Source organism: Coenobita brevimanus, chromosome 67 (genome assembly GCF_032717465.1).
Source record: "Coenobita brevimanus isolate Jiangsu-jjx chromosome 67, ASM3271746v2, whole genome shotgun sequence".
Classification (NCBI taxonomy): domain Eukaryota; kingdom Metazoa; phylum Arthropoda; class Malacostraca; order Decapoda; family Coenobitidae; genus Coenobita; species Coenobita brevimanus.
Window position 1 is genome coordinate 6,466,650 of NC_137020.1, and position 24,038 is coordinate 6,490,687.

The 24,038-nt window shown below is 41.6% G+C and overlaps 1 protein-coding gene across 1 annotated transcript in view; it reads left to right on the plus strand.

The window, feature by feature from the left end:
* The window catches only part of LOC145405502 (uncharacterized), a 99,924-nt gene extending 78,515 nt beyond the window's left edge, over positions 1-21,409 (plus strand). The window contains exons 7-8 of the mRNA XM_080276849.1: positions 4,605-4,770; positions 21,238-21,409. Coding sequence (XP_080132975.1) covers positions 4,605-4,770; positions 21,238-21,409 — 338 coding nt within the window. The remainder of the gene's footprint in view (positions 1-4,604; positions 4,771-21,237) is intronic.
* The last annotated feature ends 2,629 nt before the right edge of the window (positions 21,410-24,038 follow it).

Below are 24,038 nucleotides of genomic sequence, written 5' to 3' on the forward strand. Positions count from 1 at the left end.
TGTCAGTGAAGTTTGTATATTTTCGGTACCTGTGTAATAACAGTGAAGTGTTGTCAAGCATTAAGTGTGATAACAGTGAAGTGTTGTCAGTCATTAAGTGTAATAGCAGTTATTAAAGTTTATATAACTCCAGTGCTTGTAAGAATAGTGAAGTTGGGAAGCATTAAGTGTAATTATTTGTGAACTTAAGAAGCCAGTGTTTATTCACCACTCCTTAGCTGATCTTGTGTACTGTACACCTCAAGGCTGACCATAGGAAGAACATCTCACTGGGCAACGTCGTTCCAATACTGTACTACTGCTGTTGGAGCCTGTGGCAGTGTGGGACTGGGACGTAACAATATGTTTATTACTGAATAAAACAGTTCCTCTCTGTCTGTCTGTCTGTCTGTCTGTCTCTGTATCTATCAATATTTATACGGTATTTATATATATTAATGTATATTCAGAGCTCAGATGATGTAGCCTGCAGAACATCACTAATAAATATTGTTGACTTCCTTTTCAGGTAGAAAGTTTAGATTAAAATTTCCTTTTCCTCTTTCTTATGAAATTTCCATGACAGTTTTTCTATGCTGCATGGTGATCCTTCTCACCATTTCCTGTCGGTTTCGGCTGGAGGGTTTGGTGGGGGAGAGGGGGGAGCCTTCCTGCTTTTCTATCCGTGTCCTTAACTGATAGAATAAATGTGTTAATTACAACCTCCCCTACACCAAACAGCCACGAAAGGACCAACAGGCCTGTTACTTTTTGCCTTCCTTTGTACTCCTTTTGTACTTTACCCTTCAACCTCGCCCATCCTTTGACCTGTCTTAATTTTCATCCTTTTTCGTCAATTGGCTGAGAGTGTAGTATGCCCTCCTCAGCCGGTGTGGGGGAGTGGCTGATGTGAGATGCTGGGCTTTCACTGCCTCTTGTCCCAACATTATGATTCTTCGTCTCTGTCATGTATATCAATTCACACAAAAAGACAGAGCAAACCAAACACATCGTTAATGATCACTACAGCTCGTTATGTCCCCATAACAGAAATCTGTTAGCCTTCTGATAACAATACTGACTAGTAAATATCATCAGAAAGCGGTACATGGCCTCTTCGTGAACGAAAGCTTACCAAATTGAGATAGAATCATTGGGCACAGTGTAATAGCCAGCGTCAATAGTTTCAAATGATTTCTTGCGAAATGTGCATTAATACATATGTGATGGATTGTAAACTGCATAAGGTACTGTACAAGGGTGTGAAACCACAACTAGTAGTGGAAAGAGTGTAAGGCGATGGGGCAAGAGGTTGAAAAAATGGGCAAGGAGTTGAGAGAAAGGGAGAGAGACAGTGAACTGGGTAGAAGTACGAGGGAACAAGGTGTGGGGACAGCGATGAAGAAATGGATGAGGGAAGCGGGCGAGAATATACAATGAAGAGGGGAGGAGGATGGGAGAAAGAGTTAAAAGAGAAGGATGGATATAAGAGGTTTCGCAATGGAAGGAAGGAAGAAAGAATGGAAGTAAGCTAGTGAAGGGGAGGGAATATAAGGAAGAAAAGAAAAGAAGGCTGTCAATCGGTAGGCATTGTTGTCAATAAAAAGCATGGAAAAGTGGTAGCAGAATGAGACAAAAGAGGATGGAATAAAGAACCAAAGATGTGAAAGGGTAGGGATGATAATGAACGAACACGAGAGATTCGCTGGCATGGATAAAGAAATATGAAAAAGTTGGAGGGAGGGTGATGAATATACCGTGGTGATAGGAGGACGAAGAAGCGGTGGAGGGTGGATATGAAAGTAATGAAGGAGGGACTGGTAGAGCTGGTGCAAAGTGTGGAAGGATGAGGTGTAAGGTGAACAGACATGGATGGATGATGCGGAATACCGAGGAGTATGTACACGGAGGTCGGGGACAGAAGGATGATAGTGGATAAATAATGAGGAAATGAAAATGAGTGGCAAGAGGGCCTGCGAGAAACTGGGAGGTGGAAGTGTAAGCGGTGAAGGTTGGCAGTGGGATGGAATGGAGGGATAAACGAGAGCTAACACAGGGAGGGCATAGCACTGCTGGGGCTGAGGGAAAGAACCGCGTCACCAACATCCACTGATGAGAAAGACTGACATGAGGAGGTGTGAAAATGTGGAAGCGCGAGTTTCGCTACAAGAGAAGCTTGTTACCTTTGCCAAGGATATCATGATTTTGATTTTATTTGTATGACAGACTCTTTGTGTGTCTATAAAATTATGGAAAAACTACTGGACTGAATTGCATCAAAGTTGGCAGATTGACTGGCACTTTAGTAGACGAATAAGTCATTATATTTTGGGCAAAAATAGTCAGAGGTCAAGGTCACTTAAAAATGGAAGGAAGGATGGAGCTACCTTGGCGTAGGTATGCGGTTCTTTACTACTCATGTTGGTTGATTTGTAATAGTGGAAAGCTACGCCACACACACACACACACACACACACACACACACACACACACACACAGGGACAAAGCAGCTTTGAGAGAGAGAGAGAGAGAGAGAGAGAGAGAGAGAGGAACATCAGCGAAAGAATATAATTATCATATATGAGAGTCTTTGAAGAATTTCTATTTTCCTGGTGATATTTGTTTAACAAGAAAAGTACTATATTGTATTTGTGCCTTTAAGGTGAATTGCGTCTTTAAAAACGGTGGTTACAATACAAGATGTAAAAAAAAAAAAGAATGTTGATATTAAAACACTTAAATATGGCGTTATGTTGAAGTAATGAACTTAATACAGTCACTTGAGTCCTTAAGTAAATTATTGATCTTTAGTGAATATACTGAAATTCCTGGGAATTCTTTAGTAAAACATTGGCCACTGGCGGTCAGGTTGGAATCAAGCGTGGCGTCATCAGTTGTCCTGAACTGTGGTTGATTCCACACAGGGATAGATGTTTACGAGGGTGCAGTAGCTTATGTTGTTTCGTGTGTTTTTACGTGTTTGCATTCTGTCCAGGTTCTTTCGACAATATACAGGGTACAGGCTCACTAACACAAACACTCTAACACGAATTTCTGCCACGTGTATATCATCCAACACTTCTGTAAGCTTTCCACACATAGAACCATGCGTGCAGCATTGGGAGGAAGAAAATTACTTATCCAATGATTGAAAGTGGTGTTCCTTGTTCCTTACAGGACGTCAACCCTGTTCCTGACTCATATTAATGATCTCTTATCTGTCACCCACAATCCCATCCATTCATATGTAGATGACTCAACACTTCATAGTTCATTCACACTCATACACCCATTTACAAAGTCTGATATCTCCAACTCTCAACTCAGTACAGCCATCTCCATAAATCAAGACTTATCTACGATCAGTAAATGGGGACAAAACAACCTTGTCTCATTTAATGCTAGTAAAACCAAATATATACAGTTTAATAACAGACAGGTATTGCCAAATTCGTATATTACTTTCATTGCTCCTGTACAAATATTCCCATCCCAAAAAGTATTGAAATTCTCGGTGTCTCACTTAACAATACCCTAAGCTGGACCTCTCATGTCAGATCACTTGCTAAAACCGCCTCAAAGAAACTTGGATTATTGTACAGAGTCCGTAACTTCTTCACTGACGAGCAGTTAGCTATAATTTATAAGAGTCATGTGCGCTCTCAGCTTGAATACTGCTCACCCTTGTGGAATGGGTGTGGAAAGGTTGCATTAAAACAACTAGACAAAATTCAGCACAAAGCCGTTAGAATTATTAATAACCCTGTTATTACCAAAAAACTACCTCCCCTACAAGTAAGAAGGAATGTTGCCTCCCATGCATTATTTTACAGATATTTTTATAACAAATGCTCAGACGAAGTTGCATCCATTGTGACACCTCTCCATGCCTTCCCTTGTGCTACACGGGCATCTGGTAGCGCTCATGACTGGAATGTCACTCAGCCATATTGCTGAACTTCTGTCTATCAGAATTCTTTCATTCCCCGAACTGCATCTCTCTGGAACTCGCTTCCACAGAGTTGTTTCCCTCCAAACTTCAACCTACAGCTGTTCAAGTCTAACTGTTACAGATATTTTATGAACAGTGGACACCAGTAATCTGGTGTATGGATTATTTTTTTTTATTCATTTGTTTTTCCTCCCTGTTCTGTTATTAAAAAAAAAAAAAAGTTGCCCTTCGAGATGCGCAAAATTTGGCCTGAGTTCGTACAACAGAACTGCTTGCCTGTGTCAGACGCGTGCAAGTTGGCTAGTGAAATACAAACATGCAAGAAAATATTTTATATTGTGAGATATAGGCTATAGTTTCAAAATGAATTCCTCAAAGATAAAATACAGTAGAACACGTGTGAGGCTTTGTAGCTAAGGTCTCCCCCTCAACCTAAATACATTGTCCGGTGACAATAAGATTATACGGCAAAAATGGCTTGACCATGCATGATCTGACGACTGATATTGCCTCTGATGGTATCTATGTAGTGTTTACATGATTCCTGGTATGTATATCGGTCAGTATTTTACCTGGCCTTTAAGTCTCCGCTTGGGAGGAATCAGTAGTAGCGGCGGTACAAGATGTCTGGGAGATACCTCGGTCACTATTATGATTGCCCTTTTTTTAACAGATGGGGAGGAGTCGGCAGCAGCGGTACAAAGTGGGTGTGATGCGTCGACGGAGAGCATGGTGGCGGTGCTGACTTGTGTAGGGGCGGTGGTGGTGTGGGCGTATCCGAGGGCGGTGTGGGTGTGGCTGGGCCTGGTGTGGGCATGTCCTAAGGCAGTGTGGGCATGGTTGGGAGTGGTGAAAACTATTATACACTGTCATTCACTTGCACCTTCAGCTGCCCTCCATACCTGATGCTCTTGAGGGTGTCAGGTGAGGCTCTACTCTGGCTGGGATATAAATGGCTAGAAAAATTTTTACATAACCATTAGGTGAGCGTAATAATTCTGCACCTTCGGTTCTTCCACCTCCTGACATACTGTACATGGTCGGCCATAAGCAAACATTCGCCGACAGTCCTGTCAGCATCACATCCTGAAATCCACATTTTTCATACCTCACGAAGCGTCAGATGGTTTTCTTATGTGCTTCATATTGTTAGATCATATAAAGAGTCCATGTAACATCTTCCACTGCAACAACCGGCAGAGAAGTGTCGACGAACCTTTGCTTGTAGCTACTATGTTTCGCGAGGCATAGAGGTACTGTGAATTGTTGCCTGCTGCGAAGTATTTCTTCCTCTCCTTTCGTGGTACAGTTTCACTTGACTAATGTGTTTCACCATTTTATTTAAGGTGAGGTTTGGCAGTCAAGTGTGGTAACCCTATGTTCCCTTCGTCCATCCACCACCCCAAATAAGACCTCTCCCTCTCTCTCGCGTCCTCCAGCTATCAGTGGTAAGCTCCCAACTTTCATTTTCTTACTCTGCGATATTGATCTGAATGTTTTGGTAAATGGTGCTTTGTTGATTCATGTTATTGTAAAGTGTGAAATAGATATGCACCATACTTGGAAGGGACTAGCTTCTTGTACAATAAAGCCGTGAAAGTACCAAAATTAAGCTGATATGGGAAGTTGTAAAATAGGTGTAAAGTACTGGATTATTTAAATTTAATGGCGACAAATACCCATAGTTTTTTTTTTTTTTTTTTTTAAGCACAGAAACCTTCCTAGCATATTGTTCTCGGATTTATTTCTACTTATTACACCTTTAGAATGTCTTGCATTTAATTAACGTTTTTTCTAACATTCATATGGCTTGTGTCACTAATATAAAATATAATTATATAAGGCCTAAAATGGCAAATAAATAGCTGAAGAAAAGGCATTAAAAATCAAGCTGACACACCCACCCACCCACACACACACACAAAGTTTCTTCACCTTTCTCCTCTTCTCAACACACTGTACAGCTCCTCTTCCACCTTTCCACACGCTGAGTCTCTCTATATCTCATCCGGTCACTACATACTTTCTCTTCTACGACTTTTTTCAGCTCCTCAGTTTGCCACGTTGTTCCTTTCGACCCCTTACTTCATTCTCCACACTTTACCTCTCATGTTGGAGAATTTTCTTCTGTGAACAGCTTAGTCGCACAACCAACTCCTTTAATCTGTTATAGGTCATACCTACAAAATAGCATTTCCACTTCTCTTGTACTGTCGTACAGCTATTCAGTACACTGCCCAACAATTGACTGTTGACATGATTAGAAGCTGGCTGCGAAAGAAATCCAGCCACTTTGATAGAAGGGACATGATGTGCAAATGGGAAAATTAATGTTAAATGGAAGTGTTTCTAAATGGGTGTGGTTGGGGAAGTTATTAGTGACGTCATGAGTATGTATTATTATTATTAGTTTCTTTTTTCTTAATATGTGTTCCTGGGCTGCTAGTCCCTGACTTCAAATTACGACTGCAGAGACATAATGCGTTGACCATGGGAAGGAGAATGCCATTGAAATAGAGTTACACTAAGTACTTTCTCATTACAATACACCTCTTTCCTCTTTTCATTATATATATTACCTATTACATCAATGGTTTTGGAAAATGTTTGCAAATGATACCCGAACATCTGATCATTGAAATGACATAATAGGAGAAAAATATATTAAGTAGTTAAGAAGTGCTGAATGGACAAATGCAGTAATACAGTAAGTTGAGCCGGTCGCAAGTGGCAGTGAAGAAACGGTGAGGCTTAGGTGCAAGATAACTTAATCCCAATTTTGGTGATAATCGAATAACTAGGTGGTGCAATAACAGTTTCGTAGTTCTAATTTATTAACATGAATTAAACAGTGTAAGCAGAGGACATAACTGATATATTATTCCGACAGTCCATTGACGATTTTATTCTAGTTTGGGAAAGATTTATTAAACCGTGGTGGATACACGAATACACATAGTTTTTGCTGACCTTTAATTATAAACATTTCCTTCCACATGCATAAAATTGTCAAGAGGTAGCAGAAACAATAACAGAATACGTGACTTGATTCAATAGGTTAAAGTAATATTTTCATTTTGTTTCTTCAGCTGGTAATTTACTCTCCCCCACCCATCTCACCCCAAGTCGAACATCAGCCCCGTTCTGCCTCTCATGGACCAGCGCCTCGTGCCTCACCATGCCTCGCCACCAGCTTTTCTACGTGCCTTATTGTTTTGTACATAATGATCACATTTATCTATAATAAACCAAAGGATGTTTGAACTCGATTTATTTTCCTTTACTAGCAACACTAGATGGGGGCACCCATCATGCACCCACTTAGTGTAGTAGTACTCTATTTACGGGCAGCTCCACATTGAGCGGCAAGCCAAATAAGTTCCTGTAAAGCAGGAAATCATTTACAACCCTGGGTGGTGACCTTATAACCAACCAACATATCTTCCCTACGTGACAAGTGGGTTGGTGGAGGGCTAATGCCCCACCCCGGGAAACAATTAATTACAAATACAAACAAGAAGCCTCGGATCAGGACTGACCAACAGGTGACGACAAAGGACCGAACAAAGGACATGGTATAGACTACGACATGGAATGTAAGGGTGCTAATGATGAGGTGAGAAAGTGAGAGTTGTCCCGGTGCTTGGGGGTACATAAGCGGATATATGTGAAAAAACTGAAACTAAATGGAGGGTATGAGAGTGTGAGACTGGGAGTATCGATGGGGAATATGAGCATAAGTAGATGAGAATGAGAGGGCAAAAGAAGGAGAATGTATTGCTGTGTGCAAGAGCTGGAAGGAGAATGTAAGAGAGTATGGATCACTTGGCACAGTGACTGTGTAGGTATGATTGAAAGCAGGACTACAAATGTGGGCGATTGAATGTGTGTGTGTGTATGCGCCAATGCAAGATATTGCAATTAGAGTGAAGGGAATTCTGGACAAATGTGAAATCGTCCATGGAAAAGTTAGAAAGGAATGAATGAGTGTTTTTGACTGGAGATATGAATGGAAAAATAGGGAATGTGAAGGTGGATGGAGTAGTTGGTGAATGGGGTGTGCTTACAGAAGTGGATGAGAATTGCAGTGCTCTAGTGGACATTTGTGTGGGGATGGGGTTGGTGATGGTCAATACCCTCTTTAGACACAAAATGATCCACGGGTATATGTGGCAAATGATGAGAAGGGTGGGTGTGGTACTAACAACCAGAAGACAATGATTGATTTGTGTGTGTGTGTGTGTGTGTGTGTGTGTGTGTGTGTGTGTGTGTGTGTGTGTGCGCGCATATTTACCTATTTGTAGTATACAGGAATTGAGCTAAGCTCGTGTTATCTTATCTCCATATCTACATTTATCTAGTCTAGTTTAAAACACGTGAATGTTTTCTACCTGCACCACCTCTTCGTTTAAGTCATTCCAAATATTTATGCTTTTATTCAGGAAACTGAACCTTTTAAGATCATTAAGACATCTTCTTTTCCTCAGCTTGAAGTCATGACCTCTTGTACTTCCATCATACAACACAAAAAGATCCTCTCTATCCACCCTTTCCAATTCTCTTACATTTCTAAATATTGTGATCAAGTCACCCCTTTCCATTCTCTCGCACAGTGTTGGTAACTTCAGTTTTTCCAATCTCTCCTCTTAGGCGAGTTCCTTTAACCTACACCATCCCGACGTTTTCTGGGCAGTGGTACGCCCCAGTCCCAACATTTTTGGACCTTTTTATTTTTGGCTCAAACATCCGCTTTTGGTGAGAAACATCGAAAATTCATAGAGAAATCGCTCACCTGAGGTTTAAAATACTCGATCCAGGTAGGAGTACCTCCTTACCTTACAGGGTTTTCTATCAGGCTGGCTGCAAAGAAAACGAGTTCTATGGGAGGATAACTATTCTACACCACTCATAAACGGTATTTATTTATCTATTTGGTACGATTTATATGTAGTACGAGAGTATATTGGTTTTCAAACGGTAATATAGGCATTATAAGCATTGTTTCACTCACTAACTCATCACCATTCCTGACCTTTTTTTGCCACATTACCTGATCATCATTTCTGACTGTTCCTTCCTCCAATGTTTGTCCTCCACATTGTCATCGATTGGGGAATCACTCTGGCCCTGAATTTTGTACCGTGGCATGACATGGCTTTACCGGCCAGGTCACTGATAACAGGTGAATTGCTGAGAAAAGGTAATGCAGAGGGGGGAGGAGGTCATGCTGGGTAAGGCATTGTTCCTGCCTGGCATCTTGTAGAGGAAGGTGTCCCGTGTATATGTGCTAAAAATCACTCGCGAAAATTGAAAATTGTGCAAATTAGGGACCTTGCAATGTTGCCGCGTTAATTTACGTCTCCGGGATATGAGTGCATATCATGTGAGGACGTGAATTCACGTCTCTGGGACGGGGCGGGTTAAGCACGGTATCATCCTCGTTGCCACACGTTGAACCCTCTCTAGTTTATCAATATGTTTCTTCAAATGAGGTGACCATATCACAGCTGCATACTCTAGTCTTGGTCTTATCATGGTCACTATCAACTCCCTCAGCACTTCCTCATTCATATAATGAAAAACCGATCTCATGTTGGTCAGTAATCTGTAAGTTCCTTCAGTGATTTTGTTTATATGTTTTCTGGTGACAAGTCATCCTGAATAATCACTCCCAAGTCTCTCTCATCTTTTCTTTTACTAATTATCTCATTGTCCAGTGCGGTCTTTTTCACTCATTCCCATTTCTAATACATGACACTTCCTGGCATTAGAATCCATTTTCCAAGTCCGACTCCAGCTGTGGAGTTTGTCCAAATCTTCTTGCAGTTTTTTACAACTAGCAATACATGTAATATGTTTCATGAGTTTTGCATCATCTGCAAACATACGCATGTAACTATTCAAACCCTCTGGCAAACCATTTACATAAGGTGTATCAGAAAGATTTTTGGGGATAAGACAGAGCCCAGGAGTACCGCACTAGTCACGTTTCTCCACTGTGAAATCTTGTCTCTTATAACTGTTCTCATCTGCCTTCCTATCAAATAATCGCCCATCCACTTTAATAGTTTCCCTTGCACCCCTCCAAAGGTCTTCAACTTCCACAGCAGTCTCCTATAGGGCACTCTGTCAAATGTTTTCTTGAGATCAAGATAGACACAATCTGCCCATCCCTCCCTCTCTTGTATGACATCTATTACCTTACAGTAGAAATATAATAGGTTAGTAACACATGATCTTCCTTCCCTAAAACCAAATTGTCTTGGTGTATCACTTCATTTTCTTCTAAATGCTTTTTCCATCTTTTTCTAATAATCTTCTCACAGATTTTACAAACAATACTAGTAAGTGATATAGGTCTGTAATTGAGTGGATCTTCCCTATCTCTTCCCTTGAAGATTGGCACAATACTTGCTCTTTTCCAGTCTTTAGGTAACTGTCCCTTTTCCAACGAGGTTTTGATGATGACATAAACAGACCACACTAACTAGTCTGCACATTCCATCAGGATCCATCCAGCCACACAATCTGGCCCCATTCCTATTCTCACATCCAAATCCTTCATCAGCTGTAGCACCTCATTCACATCAACTGTAATTTCTGCCATTCCCTTCATCCTGGGTTCCATTTCGGGTTCCCTAAATTCCTCTTCCAACACACAGACTGACTGCAGCTTGCTGTTCATTATTTTGCACAATTCTTCTTCTCATTTGTAAGTTTCATCTCCATCCCTCAATCGTATTATACTGTCCTTAACTTTCATTTTACCATTTACAAACCTATAAAATAGTTTCGGCTCTTTTTTTACATTTAGTTACAATAACTTTTTTGTATTTCCTTTCTTCTTCTCTCCACATCCTTACATACCGGTATTCATTTCTTACCTGCCTGTACTCCTCCCAAGCCCATTCACTATACCTTCTTCTCACTATATTCCATGCTCTTTTTCTTGCCCCATGTGCCATACTTCATCTGTTGTTAAACCATTCTTCCTTTCCATAGCTGCGGAAAATTTCGGGACACATTTATTTTACTAACTCCTGTTTTATCTACTTCTATAAAAACTCATAATTCTCGTCAACATCTGTGATCATATTCATTTTACTTCAGTCTGCGTTTTGGAAATATTTCCTAAGGGAAGCAAAGTCTGCCTTCCCATAATTGTACCTATTTTCTCTGTGTTTTTCATCTCTCTCCCTTACTCCCGCCATTCACAATAACCAGGTGATCACTTGTACCGAAGGGGCATTGGTAGGTTATTTTCCTTACATCATTTGGGTACCTTGTGAATACTAGGTCGAGCCTTGATGATTCGTCGACACCCCTAATTCTTGTATTTTCTTTAATTAACTGGGTTAACATGTTTTCCATCACCAATTCCATTAATTTACTTCCCCATGATTCCTCATTGTTCCCAGCATCCATACTTTCCCAATCAACTTCTCTACAGTTCAAATCTTCCATTATTATTATTCTATTTCTTCGTTCAGTTAAAATCTTTAGTTTAATACTGGATTCTCTTATTAACTGTTCATAATCTTCTTTTGTCCATGCTTTAGTTTTGGGGGGCATATAAAATATTATTACATCTATTTTTTTCTCCAAAACTGTCCTCTATTTCAATTCACAAAAGTTCAGCCATGGTATTTTCAATTTCTATATTATATTGTACGAGGTTGGTAGATGGTAGGGAGATGAATATAATTTTGAATGGTGAGATGCTTGAGATAGAGTGTTTTAGATATTTAGGGTCACATGTTGCTGTGGATGGAAGAATAGATGCAGAAGTGAAGTTTAGAATGAATGAAGTAGGAGAGGTGCTGGGAGGAATGGAAAAGGTGTTTAGATGTCGTTTGCTTAGAATGGATGTAAAGAGAAGGCTGTATGAGGGTGTTGTGGTACAGACTGCATTATATGGGGCGGAAACATGGAATATGGGCGTAGCAGAGAGGAAAAGTTTGAATGTAATGGAGATGAGTTGTCTGAGGAGTATGTGTGGAGTGACACGTATGGATCGAGTGCGAATTGATGAAGTGCGAAGGAGAACTGGAGTTGTCTGGTAGATGGCTGATAGAGTTGAGCAGATGGTGTTGCGATGGTTTGGGCATATGGAGAGAATGGATAACGAGCAATTGGTGAAAAAGATATCTAGATCTGATGTGAGAGGTGTAAGGCTGAGAGGCAGACCACGAATAGGATGGATGGACAGTATGAAGAGAACGCTGAATGTGATAGGGATGTCTGTTCAGCAAGAAAGAATGGCTGTGCGTGACAGAAATAAATGGAGAGAAATTGTGAATGAATAAATGAGGACGCAGCCCTGAGAGGATATTCTCCCACAGTTGGTCTGATCAGCTAGTCAGGTCAGGTGCGGGTAAGGGGATGGGTCTATTATGATGGGGCAGGGATAAACCAGCTATGCTGTCGGACCCTGCTGCGGATGTCACTGATTGCACTGCTCAGTTGACCCTTGTGCGGTGTGGTGCGGTGAGGATCTGTCCCTTCTCCCCTTTGGGGCTAAGATGAGAATCAATGTGTTTGAATGGATGAGTAAATGGGGAATGTGTCGTCCTGTCTCGGCTACCTTCCTTTCCTTGGGGGAAGCAGCCTAGGTATATAGATAGATAGATAGATATTTTTTTGCTCTTAGGTCATTACAGTTTGAAATCATTGTACCTCCCCCAAACTTGCTTTCTCTATCCTTCCTCCAAATATTATAATTGTTCCATCCAAATAATTTTGTATCAACATCTCGGGGCAATTTAGTCTCCACCATGCACACAATTTCAGGTTTATTTTCATTTATATAGTCTCCAACTTCTCCTTTCTTAGATATTAACCCATTTACATTACTATACATGATACTTGGATTTCCTGCACTGGTTTTATCTTTACTCGTTCTTCTCTTTTTCGAATTCATATCCATCCCCCCTTGTTTCCTTCACTTCTACTTCCTCACATACCACTTCCTTACTTTCATATCCATCACTTTCCAAAAAAAAAAAAAAAAAGTTTTACATTCTTTATCTGTCCTTCCGTCATTTTTTTCCTTTACTTGTTCCTTCAAAGATTTTAAAACTTCTCTTTCTTCTTCATTCAAATCTTTTCTTACTATAATATTTTCCATGCGTGCCTCTTTACTTTGTTTCCAGGTCACTTTAAATATATTGTTACTACACTTTCTGATGAAAACTTAACTCTCATTGGTTTTGCTTCCCCTTTCTTATATGGCCTTATTCTCCCTACCTCCTCAATTTCTTTTTCCCACTTGTTTCCTTTGGGATCGATCTTGCCCAGTATTTTTCTCACTTGGTTCGAGTCTCTCTCTCTCTAGTCTCACAGATCTAACCTTTTCTTCCTCCTCCTTGTTTCCAAATATTACCACACATCTGTTCCTTTCTGCAGTTTCTCTCACTATTTTCTCTTTTTTCTTCAATGTTTTCACTACATTTTCTTCCACTGTGTCCTTGTTCATTTCTCTTTCTTCCTGAATGATTTCCCCTTAAGCTGACAACTTTTTTCCGTTCTTCTTCCACATGTGCCCACTTTGCTTTTTGCTCTTCTAATACACTACTCACCTTCTCCGTTTAGTTACTGCTCTCTTCTAGTTTTCTTCTTAATTAGATATTTTCTCTTTTCATATTTTCGATCTCCTGGTTCGCCGTCTCATTGGACTGTATCGGACCCTCTATTGTGCTTTCGGTATTTTCAGCATGTTTCTTGATACTAGATCCTCCACTTTCTTTTCTAGATCACTAATTGTCATAATCAGCGTTTTGACTAAGTCCGTCACATGTGTTTCACTGTCAAATCCTGGAAATTCGGGTCCTTCGATGTTTACATTGTCGGCCATGTTTGAGGTTTGGTACAATACTAAACCGCTGATACCGAGATTCCAGTAAAAATTCATGTGTACTCACTGTACTTTAAACTTTAGACAAGAATAGTGGAGGCAGGACAAACATAATTCCTGAAAACTTCTTAAGGTTTGCTACTGTGGTCAAGAGGCGGTTAAGACACGTCCGATCGCTCATGCTTGTCGTGTGTGTGTGTGTGTGTGTGTGTGTGACAGAATGAGGTGTGTAATGGATGCAAGAACATACAGCGGTTTGGAGAGAGGACTTTCTGATCACCATGTGGTGGTGGTTAAAGTCAAGGTTCAAATGCAATGGAGGAATGGTGAGAAGGAAGGACAGGAAGAAATAGTTCATACAAAGAGGGTAGAAATGTTGTAAGAAGATGTGAAAAAGGCAGAATATAAAGCGACAAATGGAGGAATGATTGGGTAAACATGATTTGCAGCAGATGGAGGAGGTGGAAGGTTGTGCAATATTCACAGGAGAAATCTGTGCGCATGTGAGGTTCTGTGTGAGGTGAAGAGAAGACGAAAGGGGGTACAAGGAACAGCATGGTGGAATGAATAGGTGAGACAAGCTGTGGTGCAAAAGAAAAAAAACATAGTGAATGGTTAGGAAGCAGGGACGTGGAGGAAACTGAGACAGAGGAAAGAGTTATGTGAAAAATAGCCCGGAAAAGATTAATTTCAAGAGGAAGAGAGTGGATGAGGAATTTGGAAGAAAATCTGAGTGTAATGTGGAGGGACACTAAGAAATTGTTCTGGGAAGAGGTAAAGAGTAATGGACGCCGTTGACAGGGCCAGAAAATCTACATGCTCGTTTCCAACAATACCAACATGACTTGAGACCCAACAAAAGGTACCTACTTTCATTTTGGTGGCTATCCTGTACAACGACTCCTGGATTTCAGTGACCAATGGGTTGTCTGTGGAAATGGTCCTTAAGGAAGAAAGGGCACTAAAAGAACCCGTGAAAACAACAAAAGATGAGATTGGAGAAAAATATATATATATTGAACGGCAACTACAGGAGCATAAAATTCTGCAGTGAAGACACTGGCGGCATCAAGGAAACGTGACTGCCATGAACTGTCGAGAAATAAGACAGGAAAACTAGTGCCAGTGCAGGATTTTGGAACTTCCATTTAGATGAGAGCAGCCGAGGAATGACAGGACATATGACTAGAGAAGGGGGGATCGAAGAATGTAGGGGGAGATTGAGGATGTTGTAGCAGGAAGGACAGATGAACAGATTTGGGGGGGGGGGGATGAATTAACCACGGAGGGAACGCATGAGGGCGAGTTGAAAGGACAACGTGCACAAACTAACTACCCTATAAGAAAAAGAGTACTCCTGATGTGCGGGGGTTAAGGATGGAAATGATGGAAGCGATGTAGGAAGGAAACCAGACGAAGAATGTTGAAGAAACCCATAACAATAACGAAGGGTCATTTCATCACGACGATGCAACAAAGAGGGCAGTCCAGATTCAGTATACATGTTCTGAACCGGAGTGGAAAGGAATGCTCCTAAAGCAAGACGAATCCCATTATGATGGACAGAATCCAACCTGTGAAGAATGGCAGAGGACGCAGAGACATAAACTGTACAACCACAATCAAGAGCACAGAGAACCACAATAAAGTCTAAACGTAGGTGAAAAGAATTATCAGATCCCCAGGCTACATAACTCAAGGTTCGTAGAAGTTGAAGCCTCTGAATTGTAGACGTCTTTAGGATAGTAATATGTGAAAACCAAGTCAACAGAGAGTCAAAAGACAGACCCAAGCATGCAGCAGTAGCGTGGTAGATAACAAAGGGGTTATAAAGATAAAGAGGTGGCCGTTGAATATTACTCCATTTAAAAAACATTACTGCATGAGAGTTTGATGGCGAAATATGAAACCCATGAGAAGTTGCCCAAGTGGACACAGAAGTTATCACTGACTGCATATGATAAGGGAGACGAGAAGCACCAGCATCAGGTAGATAAATTGCAAAGTCATCAAAATATATGGAGGTATAATCCCCGAAGGGAGAAAAAAGACAGTACTGTTGATTGCTACGAGGAAAAGTCATATGCTGAATACATCCCTGTGGAACGCCTTCCACCCTTGAAAAGGATGCCTATAAACTATTGCAAACACGCTCCTGAAAAGTTGGACCTCTCAAAAAATTCCCGTTAAGAAACTCAAATTACTGTTTGTCTCAAAACTAACTAGAGTCTGAAGAATGTTGTACTTTCACGTAGTGTCATGAGGTTTCTTAAGATTAAAAAAAAAAAAAAAAACTTACGAACTGACTGCTTGTGACAACAAGGCTGACGAATATAAGACTCTAACTCCACCAAGGGATCTAGAGTACTGCACCCCTTGAGAAAACTGTACTGGAAATCAGAAAGAACACTCTTAGATTCTAAATACCACTCCAAGTGAGCATTAACCATTCATTCCAGGAGCTTACCAAAGCAACTAACAAGGTCAGTTGGTCTATAATCCTGGGAAGAATGACCAAGCCTCAGACACAGAAAAAGAAGCGTCATATGACTCAACAGATGACAGAGCAAAATCCACAGGAGTACGTTCAGCCTCTTACTTATATTGGTGGAACTCCCGGGAGAGATAGTATCCTCTGCAAATATCAATAAAATGGCCCCCAATAATATCAGCTACCCTAGTAGGATCTGCAACAGATGCACCATGGACACACAATACTGGGGCTGGCAGAGGAGAGTATTTGCCTGGAATTCGGTGAATACGATTCCATATGACAGGAATTGGCGCAGAAGATATAACGGAGGACACATAAGAATGCCAACTAGGCTTTCTGGCAGCTCTAAATGTCCTGTGCAAAATGACACTGGCCCTTTTGAATACAAGGAAAGCAGATTGACGGCCAGGAATATTAATCTTCCAATGGTAGGTCCTCCATTGAGCCCGTCTGATCCAAACGGCTCGAACACAATCAATGGACCACCAAGGGGCATATTTGGATGCAAAGGAGCATGTAGTCTGGGGAATGGACGCGACTGAGGCGGCCAGCACTAAGTCCGTAAAATAAGAAACCATATCATCAATGCTAGAAAACATAAAGTGATTCAAAATGATACATTTAAAAGATGCAAACATATCCCACTTGGCACGCTCAAAACACCAACCAGGAGGATGGAGAACTGGCGAATGGGATGTAGTAGTGAGTAAAATGGGAAAATGACCACTTACCAAACAATAATCAAGCACAGACCAATAAAAATCTAGAGACTGAGATTGTGAACAAAGAGAGAGTTCTATACAAGAATATGTATGAATGTGAGAATCATAATGTGAAAAGCAACCAGAATTAAGAATATACTGTAGAGGTCTTGATTAGAGAAAAAAAAAAAGCAAACTGAGTAGTAGAAATGATACTGTCATCCCAAATGGGATGCCTGGAATTAAAATCACCCAATAACAAGATGGACTGAAGTAAACGAGACAAAAGACAGGAAAGCTCGGGGAACTCCATAGTGACAGAAGGCGACAAGTAGAGGGAAATTACAGTAATCCAATGATGAAGGAAAACCTTCACTACACTAAACTTAAATGACAAGGAAATTGAAGGAAATTCAAAAGGGGCTGCACAGGGAACGAGGATATATGATTCAGGAATCGAAGTAGGCATACTAACAAAAATATAGCCTGAAATTGGAGCATGGGGATCACAGAGGCGGGTCTCCTGAAGGCACACAACCAAAGGGCAATGTTGGAGAAGAAGTCATCGAAGGCCAGAGCGATTCGAATGAAAACTTTGAAGGTTCCACTGAGGGAATGCCATAATACCATGCTATCTATACTGAACAGAGAGCAGCAACTACAATGACTCGTGACAGACAGAGATGGGAGAAGGAACAAAACTGGGAGAAAATAAAACTGGGGGACGAACATTGCTAGGAACATTAGAAGAAGAAGGAGTTAGTGACTGATCGGGGGAAGGGGAAACAGGAGTAGGTGGAAGAAAATCTGGGACTAGATGCACTTCTGCAGATGCTAGCAGGGTTCGTAAAGGTCCCCCAGAGAAACCAGGCCCAGGGGAAAAACACCTATCTGGAGGAAGTTCCATAACAAAGGACACACTCACATTAGACTTAGCAGGTCAAGAGACACATGTCAGTGATGAACACTGCCATTTCACGCTACCAGGAGAGGGAGATGATGAAGAGTGGGTGTAAGCAGTACTCTGTCGACAGGCAGGAGGAAGAGGAGGAGGTAGTTCCGAATGAGGGATGGGAATTGCACCAGCTCGACGGCCAAGAGGACTTCTGCTGGTGCAAGAAGCAAAGGAAATGGGAACATGATGAGGACTGTGCATAGACTGTGTACGGGATACAGACAATGACAGGCTGAACACCAACCTTCTGGGTGGCCTTTGGTAATCGGCCATCGCGAGACTGACTGGGGGAGGCAGAAGCTGGAAGAAGGTGGATGACAGGGGAAGGGGTCGATGACGAAGCTGCAGGGATGGAAGAAGTTGATGATGTAGGCAGATGGTAAGGAGGGCTAGGAGCAGGAACTGGTAAAGAGGTAGAAGAGGCCCTGACTGACCAATGAATGCTGCTTGCATACAAGGGACAGTCATCAAAACCCATACTATGAACAATCTATGTGTCTCCCTAAGTGACATCAGTTGATAGTAACGAGTACGAGAGACTTAACTTTCAAACATGAAGGTGGGGCAAGAACGGACGTAAGCTCGATGACCACCTCCGCAATTAGGACAGCAGCATGCAACAGCAGAGCAGTCTACTTTGGTATGACAGGACTGAGGCACTGAATGACACCATTTAGGCCCGATTCACACAACCAGCTTTTGTTCTGACAGGCAGGCCACTGGCTTGATGCCTTCAGAATGTTGAATATTCACATGATGCGTTCCCGGTCCGTCCAGACTCGTCATTCAGTGTGTGCTCATTGTTGCGTGAGGATCAAGACCGGTCGGTCTCTAAGGAATTTGGCGGCAACTGCTCTACTATTAGAAGAGGAGGAGGAAGAATAAGTTCGTGGAAAGAGGAAAAGGTTATGCGTACACCAGTCACTGAAAAAGAGAAAGTTCGAGGGAGAATTCTGGACCCCGTATAAAGAACTGGCAGATGATGAGGTAAAAATTTTCAGTAGTCCTGTTGGAGCACTACCTTGGGAGTGATATAGCATGTCCTGTAGTGCCCATAAGTGATAATGAGTTGTATCTAGTTTATTTTATATGACCAAAAGTTCGGTTAAGTGAGAGTGGCCGAGGCATGACTGTTACCATGCGGACGTGTCCAGAACATAGATTAATTACCTAGTTGCTAAGTCACTTTTTTTTTCCTATTAGTATTACGTCTCTTTATAATATAAAATCTCGAGTCGATGGTAACATGTGCCTTTGTTCACATAATCCAGCATAATGTACGCGTGCGCAAAGTGATGTAAAGCACGATAATTTTCATTATTTTTCGATGTAAGGGTATAAAGTGAGAGGTGGTGTTGAGTAATTATTGTAACTAGAGAATGTTATTTTTTTTGAGTAATCGATTGTAAAGGGAAAGACATCACACTGAGTCTATCTCGAGTCTGTAATAATTAAAATCTTAAATTACATACGCCGTCATCCCCCCCCTCCCCTTTGCATCACTCAAGCAGTTTTGGCGTCTCACTCGCTCACCGGCTGTGATAGATGGCAGTTGGTCGGTACGGTTGTCATCCTCACTGCCCCCCCCCCCTCCAAGGAATTCTGTAAGTAATTTGATATTAATGATGTCTGATATGTTGAAGCGCAAATAGTGATATCTCACGAGTGATAATAGTGACGAAATAGAGAAACAGACTCGGGTAGAATGAAGTGTTGTCGTTCCTCAGGAAATGTAACGGTGACGCCATTAGCCTTTGGACAAGCGAGTCCTGTGTTCCCACTCACCTCCCCTACATTTTTGAGCTGGATAGTGTGGTATTTCCCATATATTTGTGTACTGTACTGTATAGTATTATTATTTAGCAACTGAATACGAGAATGCTAGCTAGTTCTGTCTGAGCCTCAGATAACTGTGAGTTTTGTAGGCCAAGTATCAGGTGCCTTGGGACTGTGAATTATTTATTATTGTGTTGAAATGACTTTGCAATTCAGTACTTATTAGGGCTATGTTATGAGTTAATGTTCACGTAGTTACTTTATGAGGCACAGTGATATTGATGCAGTGATGATTTTCATGGTTAGAGTTACAGTTATTTATGCTTACTGTGTATGTTACAGTATTTTTTTTTTCTATATTATCCCTACAATAAGTATTATTTTGAGCAGACCTATGTGTCTTTAGTGCCCTGTGTTATTCTGTTATTACTTGAGATGCCGAGTGTTGTAACTCACGTTTATTATGAGACTTTCCTGATGATGTGAAGGGATTACTTGCATTGGAGAGAATATTTCATTATTCATATTAACTTCTAGTGAGTCCAAGCGTGGAGGTCGAAGTTCCAGTGAGTCAAAATCCAAGTGTGGAGGTCGAAGTACCAGTGAGTGAGTCAAAATCCAAGTCCAGGCGTGGAGGTCGAAGTCCCAGTGAGTCAAGGTCCCAGTGTGGAAGTTAAGGTCGGGAGTTGCAGAGGACTGGACCAGTAAAATTTGTGCTCAGAGGGACGATTATGAAGAAACACATTGGACTGGGACAGAGGAGCTAAGTTTTGTGCATTTGATATTAGGACCTTATAGAGATATATTTTTCGAACAATGTGCCAACTGATTCATGTTTAATCTGTAAAGCAAGTAGCTGGGGAAGATTTCTACCTTTTGGTCTTGTTAATACACATTCCCTCCCACTCGAACTTTATTGTTTGTATAACCCTTGAGAACTGGTGGTATGGAGCTTACCTAGTAGTTTATTAACGTGCAATTTAGAAACATTCTGGGAAACTGCGAAGGTTGGGCTTGGGTTGGCCTAGTTGGAGACTGGCCCCGTCATTTTGGCATGCTACCACTCTTAACTTGGCCACTTGAAACGTAATAAACGCAACCAAAGAGGCCGCTAATGGGAGAGTCTCCATCAATCTGAGTTCCCGACAGTTCCAGCACACAGTGGTCATCAATAGTGACCTGTTTTCTGCCCCTTTTGACCATGTAAAAGTCTGGATCGCAGAGGTGACAGTACAGTCCTGTATTAAGGCTGAGTGATATAGCGTATCCTGTATTAAGGCTAGAAAAAACAGTGAATTTTACCTGCAAAGATTATGAGTTGTAATTTCATGTATAATAAGCTAATGACACACTCACCTTGTTTGTTTACTTCCTCGTCAATCACTTTCCATATCTTATCTTTATGCATATTATCACTGTACATCCTGCTAGTCATATCAAATAACTCTTCATAAGAACGCACAAGTTCGATATGCCTTTCGTCCATTATGCCAAATAATGAACTGTATGTGTTATCTACATGGACAGGGCGGTAACAGCGAGTCGTGGAATGGACGGGTACGCTACGTGTCTTTGTTTACATGAGCCATCACCAACCCATCAGCCCGGCGTTAAGTCGCCAGCTAGCCTGCCAGGATTTCTCGAGAAGATATCCGTGACGTGTCGGTCGGCTGACGGACGGCTGCCGCCGTCAGCTTAACGGGTCATGTGAACAGTTACATTAGAATCCATGTAAGAAATCTCGACGGCGTCTAGCCGCCAGACTGCCTGTCGGAACCTAAACGGGTCGTGTGAATCGGGCCTGAATCGGCCCTTGCTGGGATGGCCATAGCACCAACAGGAGCGGCACTGGCGAGGAGGATCAATAAATTCACTGAGAGTTTCATACCACTGATAAAAACTTGATCAGGAAGAAACTGTGAATCGAACGTGATCTTGGGATTATTAATAGGGCGTGCTCGATATCCTCGTGGTGGAATACTCTAGCAACGAACGGACAGCACAACATAACCCAAGTTCTGTGGGTCGGCCTGGATATGTAGTGAACAGTCAGAAAACTCCCTGTCACCCAACTGAATATACATAGGGACCGCAGTGGTACCAACAATAGAACTGAGGCGCAAATTTCTAGAAGTCGGACTGGGAGCACCAGTAGTATCCAACATAGAAGTCTTTGCATCAGCCTAGGTTTTATTCCTGGACAGTAACAATACGATGTCCGCTATGCAGGAAACGGAATGTCACATCCTTCCCAACACGACGGAGCAAAGTAGATGGAACTTTAAATCATCCGAGGAAAAGCAGGCATCAGGCGGAATGGAAAAGTACTTTGTCCAGTTCTGAGCGTCAAAAATTGGCTATGAAAACGACTGACAAGGTTAAGAAAGACTGGGAGGACGGAGTTGAGAGGAAAAAACAGTGGAGGTAGACTTGGACTGGGCTGGGTTCGAGACAGACGAAGCAGGTGCAGGGAAAGAAGCGGGGTTATAAAGCTCTAATGTGACAATGAGGGAAGAGGCGGCAACACAGGAACTAACACGAACTGGTGGTAGTTTTGAGGGAAGTGTTGAAGAGTTTGTCAGATTGGTTGAGAATTGGTCAAATTTAGTGTCCATAATCAGCCGTCGTCAAGATGTCAGACGGGGGTGGCTATAGGCAGGTGGGGGGTCCATCCTGAAGCCACCGCATTCAGAGCTTCGAGCTCCAAAATGAAGCCTGGCTGAAAAAGGCAGGCAGAGACGTCCACACTCTGCCAAGGCTCGGTGTGGACAGAAGAGAGAGAGAGAGAGAGAGAAAGGAAGGAAAAGTATTAGTAATATATACCTGGAATTTAATTACACAACTATGTCAAGAGTTTTCAGACAAAATGTTGCTCCTACTTCTCCCTTATTTGAACTGCTGTCCCTCCCTTCTTCCACCCTTCCTTCATCTCTTTCTTCCCCTTATCTTCCACTTTTACCCATTCCCTTCTTCCATTCATCGGTACATCTTTATTCCTATTTAGTCTTCATTCCGTCATTCCCTATTACTTACATCCTCCACTTTTACCCTTTTTCCCAAGCAATTTCTCCTGTTCAGCCTTTTCCTTCCATCCATTTTATCTCTTTTCCTTGAGTCATCTCTCTCTCTTTTTCTATCCCCTTTCCATTTTTTCCCTTTCCTCTCCTTTTCTTGGTTTCCTCTTCCCTCCTAGCGTTTACAACCATTGGCCATCACTCTTCTCTTCCGTTTTTGTAGTCGCATCTCTCATCTTTCTTCACCATCCCCTTTTCACCCGTTTTCCATCGTTTCCATCTGTTCTGCCCATCTTCTGACATTCATTCCCTTCCAACTTAACCAGTTCCTTTAACCAATTCTACGGTGGTTTCACTCTGTTGTACTGTATGTTTTTTGCTGGCGGAATGACTAGTGACTGACAATTTCTCTTTCCGTTTCGTGTTTCATTCCATGCTTTCCTGTTTTCCATCTACGTAACTTCTCATTTAAATTTTATTTTATTATAATTTACCTTCCTAGTCCCTGTTTACCTTGCTTAGCTCCATCCTCCATCTTTCTTCACTCTGCTACATTCTATCCTTCCATGTTCTATTTGTTCATCTCTGTATTTTTCCTTTGAGCCCATCACTTAGTTTCTTACATTTCGGGTTCCCTTCCCTAAATATAACCATTTCTCGTATTTTTTATCTCCTCCAACGAAGTTGGTGGAGGTTATGTATTCACCTGTTTGTTTGCTCGCTTTTTTGTTTGCTGATGGATAACAATGAAACTTTGCGGATAGTACTATCATGGGCCATGGAAGAGTTTCTTCATTTCTGGTGGTGATCTGAATTGGATTCCAACTTCAGGACTGTTTTGTTGTTTGTTTGTCCACGAGACATCTCAGAAAGGTAGTGATAGATTTCAGTGAAATTTTGTGGATGTTTTATAGGAAAAGAATAGTTGATTATATTCTCGTGGTGACCTGCGTTGTGTGGTATCAGCTTTGGCCGAGATGCTTTCTCTCTAAATACTCTTAACTAGTGCGTATAGGTTCAGTTACTTCTTTCTTGTCATCGATTACTTCTTTTCGTTCTCCATCTGAGCCTCCTTCCATCTACTTTGCTTTTCATTCCCTCCATCATATCTACACAAGCCTTCTTTTAATCTCTCTCTCTCTCTCTCTCTCACCTCTTTTCAGGCCTGTACCCCTCACTTCCTCACCCCTTTTACTTCTGCCAACGGAGCTGGAGGAGGTTTCGTATTCACCCGTGATTGCCTGATTGGTTGTTTGTAAATTAGATATCTCAAAGAGTTGTTTTATGTATTTCTGGGAGATATAGTGGCCATAT